The sequence below is a fragment of the Gekko japonicus genome, unplaced genomic scaffold (genome assembly GCF_001447785.1).
Source record: "Gekko japonicus isolate JY-2015 unplaced genomic scaffold, Gekko_japonicus_V1.1 scaffold4367, whole genome shotgun sequence".
NCBI classification, from domain to species: Eukaryota; Metazoa; Chordata; class Lepidosauria; order Squamata; family Gekkonidae; genus Gekko; species Gekko japonicus.
This window is the reverse complement of record NW_015165379.1, coordinates 69660-75186: the sequence shown is the minus strand read 5'-3', so window position 1 is coordinate 75186 and position 5527 is coordinate 69660. Positions and strand designations below refer to the sequence as shown.

Here is a 5527-nt window from a genome sequence, read left to right as displayed (position 1 = left end):
AAGTAAAATAGTGTTAATAAGAGAATCATACAATTTTTGAGCTAAAATAAGTTTGCGTTTCCTAATACCTAAGCAACAAAATTTTGCCACAGCGTAAGTCACTGAGCTCTGAATGTCTTTTAAGAGGAATTTACGAAGGACTTCTGGCCTAAAGTCCAGATAAGACTGCAAAGGGCTAAATCTAGACAGAAGGGGTAGTATAAGATGGTCTCGTTCCTCCTGATAGAATCTGCAGAACAGGAGGACATGAGTAATTGATTCCACCATATTAGCCATGCATGGGCATATACGTCCATGCATTGGGACTCGAGTGAATTTACCTTGCAGTACAGCATAAGGGAGTGCCTCAAAACGGGCTCTGTAAAAGGCCCATTTATAAGGTTCATAGGTGTTGTTCAGTCGCACAGTTGAGTCCGACTCTTCATGACCCCATGGACCACATCACGCCAGGCCCTCCTGTCTTCCATCATGCTCCGGAGTTCACTCAATTTCATGTTCGTTGCCTCGATAACACTGTCTAACCATCTCATCCTTTGCTGTCCCCTTCTTCTTTGACCTTCAATCTTTCCCAGCATCAGGGTCTTCTCCAGTGAGTGCTCCCTTCTCATTTGGTGGCCAAAGTATTTGAGCTTCAGTTTCATTATCTGGCCTTCCAGGGAACAGTCAGGGTTGATTTCTTTTAGGATTGACTGATTTGATCTTCTTGCAGTCCAAGGGACTCTCAAGAGTCTTCTCCAGCACCATAGTTCAAAAGAATCTATTCTTCGGCGCTCAGCGCTCGCACATAATACTGAACATGAAATAAATTCAGTAAAGTTTCCATGGCAGTGTCAGGTGGCCCCCAGGAACGTGCAGTGCTTTTGTGTGATTTCCCCCCTCATAATTGTGTAATAATGTTCAAATATTGGAAGCACAAATGTTTAAATGAAGTCCTGTGATGCTATTTTAAGTGCAACCTAAGGGCCAATGAAAACTAGTACTGCAGATTGTCTTTAGCTTCCATAAAATTGCATATACGTTTAATGAGCTACCTGTAGTGAAGTAGCAACATGGAAACCTCACCATGTAGAAAAAGTTTTAGGCAGAGATTATCCCAAAGCCAGAGCACTCTCCCAGAGCCTCTTTCTAGATCCCGTTGTATTTATTTCCGCAACGGGCATTATTTCTAGTATTATATAATGGATAAAGCAGGTCTTACAGTCACACATTCACATATCCTTCAGAAACTGCTTGATGACTTGTATCTGTGCTTTAGTTTAATTTTGCATCCATTTCTTCACATGACACATCTATTTTACAAAATTAGCATGAAAATCCTGACCCACTGCTCTTTAAGATACTCATATTTAACCTACAACACAATCTTGGAATTCACCTATACTATATCTAGGAGGGCTTGTGGCAGGTAAGCATGCCTAGGATTTCAGCCTTAGTGAGCAAGTAAATGTAATTGCCATGGTCAGTGAGACTGTACATTTTAACACTTTGTATATAGGAAATAACGTAGTACCAAAATCCAGAATCTTACTAAGGATGGTGAAAGTTTGCTCATACTTGTTGCAACATGAAACCTGTAGGAATATATAATATTTATCAGAACACTTCATAGTTTTGTACTGATTTTTCTTGTGGAATCCAACCTGCAAGTTCTTATGGCTTTAAACTATAATAGTCTTTGTCTTTTTCTCCCTTAAGACGCTGTGTGGACAGTAATGACCGCACGTTTCCGGTTGCCTGCTGGCAGAACCTACAATGTCCGAGCATCTGAGCTGGCACGAGACAGACAGCATACAGAGGTGGTCTGCAATATTCTACTCCTAGATAACACTGTACAAGCATTTAGAGTTAATGTAAGTACAAAGCTGTAGAAAATGTGATATGTTGAATTTGGTCAGAAAAACATGCATTTAATATCATATATTGCAATTAGTTAAGAAACAACACATTTTCCCTTTCAGTTTATGTAACCACAATTCATTTAGGCACGGTAAATTTATGGAGAGCCAAGGTTGCTGAAATAAGTAAGGATGGAGATGGAGAGCCAAGGTTGCTGAAATAAGTAAATAAATGCTTAAATGTGATTTATCCTCAACAAAATGTGATTTTGAAGCAACGTGATATATTGACATCTAATATTTGCTGTACAATAGTGTTTTGAGTCTAGTGTAGTTTAGTGACCAAGTGTGAGCTGTGGGCAGAAAGTCACTGGTTCAGATCACAGCTGTGCCGTGAATTGTAGGTGGCATTTGGCAAGATATTGTCTGTCACTGCTTCATGTCTGCAATTTAATATTGTAATAATGGTAGCACTAACCTGCCTTGCTGTATTTTTGCTCTAAGATATGTGATGATTCTATGAGCATGTGAAGTCCTTTGGACACTACTGAACTATTGTATAAAATATTAAAAATTAAGACTTGGTACAGAGTTTGAGTTCAGTGGCACCTTTAAGACCAACAAACTTTAATTCTGGGTATAAGCTTTCATGGGCATGCATGCTTCTTCACATACTTTCTGAAGAATTGGGCATGCACACAAAAGCCAGAATTATACCCCCAATTATACCCAGAATTAATTTTTTTTGGTCTTAAAGGTGCCACTGGACTCAAGCTTAGTTCTTTTGCTTCAGACCAACATGGCTACCCACCTGAATCTATCTGGTTCTCATGGTTTTTACTTTCATAAAAGGTAGGGTTGCCAAGTGTTACCTTCCTCCGCAGCGGGGGACTCCCGGGCCGATCACGGAGAGCGCGCCAAATCCACGTCACCAGGAAGTGACGTGACGCCGCCGGGCATGCTGGGGGCAGGGCCACGACCATCCGAGTTTTCCCTCGGATGACCGTGGCCCTGCCCCCAGCGTGCCCGGCGTCGTCACGTCACTTCCTGGTGACGTGCACGTCAGGGCGGAGTCCCCCCCGGGGCCCGATCTGGTAGCGGCGGGGAACGGGCCTCTGGGGCGGGGTTTCCCCACCCCCCGGGGGGACTTGGCAAGCCTAATAAAAGGTCACATAATGAGTATTTTTGCAGAGAAGTTTAGAACCGTGGTTCCCAAACTTCTTTGGGTCATCGCCCCCTTGGTTCTATAAACTCATCCCCAGTGTCCCTTACCCTACCTTACCTATAAAAAGCTTAATTCAGATTAGCGGTTTGCACAACCCACTAAGGGAGATAATAAAATTCAAAACAGGGTTGCTTTCAGGCTAAAATGGGGGGTAGGGAGCGCGAACAATCAGTAGGGGGACAGGACGGCCATTTGCGCTGGGCCTCACGCTCAAAGAGATCCTCAAATGTAGACGTTTACTAACTTTTTGATGCATTTCACATTTTATGTTCCTCATGTGTCTTCATTTTGTGGCTTGGATCTTGTGATGTCTTTCCCTTGCACGTCTCTGTGAATGCTGTGGCGGCTGTACACCACTGCAGAGCCTGCTTCCTATGCTGCTAGAGCGTCTGCATGCATAAGGGTTCCCGAAACACACTTAATCTTCCACATGAAGAAATGCTGGTGGCAGAGTGAATGCCATGTTGGAGGAATGCCTCTGCAGAGGCCAAAGAAAAGCAAGTAGAGGAATGATGTCATAGGATTCATGTTCCACAATGTTTTATTCTGGTTATAAGCTTTCATGTGCGTGCACATGTACGCAAAAGCTCATACCCAGAATTAAACATTGTTGGTCTTAAAGGTACTAATAGGATTCATGTGTTGTTTCTTGGAGCTTCAAAAGCTGGGAGTGGTCAGCTTCCAGTGGATGCAGCAGCAAGGTCAGTAATGTCCAAAGGAGCTCCTGGGATGTTCTGAACTGGCCCACTTTGGGTGTGTGTGTCTAGAGGACTCTAGACCAGTGGGGGCGAACCTATGGCACGGGTGCCAGAGGTGGCACTCAGAGCCCTCTCTGTGGGCACGCGTGACATCGCCCCAGCCAGGCCCAGACCATCATTAAAGTGTCGAATTCTCTGCCAAATAATTTTAAGTAAATGAAAGCATTTGGGATTGCTTTCCTTACTTTGTTTGGATCATCTTAAGTTAATGTGTGAGTTGTTTTTTCTAAAGTAAAACCTCAGTATTCAGGTTAAATTGCATTGTTGGCACTTTGCGATAAATAAGTGGGTTTTGGGTCGCAGTTTGGGCACTCGGTCTCTAAAAGGTTCGCCATCACTGCTCTAGACCCAAGGAGGCCCTGGAGGGGGTTTGAAAACAGTAGGGTGCATTTCTTGGGTCACTTCTCTCGGCTAGACCGGGGATTGAGACCCGGAGATAAGCCCCGATATCTCAGCGGGCACAGCGCCATCTTGGCACTCAGCTGCTTGCACGGAACAATGTAGAAAAACAGCAAAGAGAATCTGCCTGCAAACGTCATAAACTGTGAGTTAAAGACTTAAAGGTTTACCCTCCCTACTTGGCTATCTGACTTTAAATACACGGACTTTTTTGAGTGGGAACGAAGATGAGAGACAGCTTTTAAAGCCTGGTCACTCCCCTCCTTTTCTGCTTGTTACGTGCAGTTTATTTTCACTTTTGCGTATCTACCTGAGATGGAGAAAAGCTGTACTTAAAGGGAGTAAATAAATTAGAAGCAATCATAAATAGACATCTCAACTGGATTTGGTTTTCGTGTGTGTTGAGGGGAAAGGAAGACTGAACTATGTAAGCTGGACGGTAACTAGAAGTGGCAATTAGAAGTTAAAAGCTATTTTGCTCCACACCTTGGTTGGATTATAAATCTGCCCACTTTGGTTGGGCTGTAAAGCTGGAAAACATTGGATACTCTCATATCTACCTTTGGATTATAAATTTTGAAAACACTGGCTGTATTTTCCACATTTTTTGCTGGATTTTTCCACGTACCTGTTAGACTTTACTGAATCTTACCTGGATCTTACCTGGTTGGAATATAAAAATTTTGGATTACCTTCATTATTTTCCATCTGCTATTGGTTTTGAATCTGCTTACCTTTCAATTTTCACTTGGAATATATTTGGAGCTAACTAATTTGGAACTGGAACTTAATTGTGATCTGGAGAATTGTGAAGACACCTGAAACACAGGAGGTGCTTGGACTGTTGAAGAGATTCAGAAATGGTTGAAGAGGCCTGAAATCTGTCCATCTTTTCTCCCCTGGGTTTGTTTGTGTGTTCGTGTATGTATGTACTAATAAAATACTTAGAGAATTTTTATTTGATGAATGTCAGATTTAAAGTATTATAAATTGGTAGAATAATTTAAGTGAAAAAAAACTTTTTTGGGGGGGTCTGGATTGGGAAGATATCTATCATATTGAGTTTAATGTATGGCTTGATATTGGCTCTGATATTTTAGTATTGAACCTGGTAAGATAGAAAATAAGGGGGAGGGGTAAATAGCAAAGATACTGAGTGACTAGTTGTATAACAGAATAAAAAGATTTTTTTTAAAAAACCAGGAACATGAGTAAACCAGCTAAGAAAAACACTCCTCCAACATTTGCAGCATCTTTGCCTACCACACAGACTAAGTCATTGGGAACTATGTTGACATTAGATTTAGAGA

General features: G+C 42.1%; 1 protein-coding gene across 1 annotated transcript in view; it reads left to right on the top strand.

Moving 5' to 3' along the window:
* Nucleotides 1-1712: 1712 nt before the first annotated feature.
* The window catches only part of LOC107109934 (tyrosine-protein phosphatase non-receptor type 4-like), a gene marked incomplete at its 3' end in the record, with an annotated part of 67709 nt that continues 63894 nt past the window's right edge, over nt 1713-5527 (top strand). Inside the window, exon 1 of the mRNA XM_015410645.1 lies at nt 1713-1850. Within this exon, the coding sequence (XP_015266131.1) occupies nt 1713-1850 (138 nt within the window). The remainder of the gene's footprint in view (nt 1851-5527) is intronic.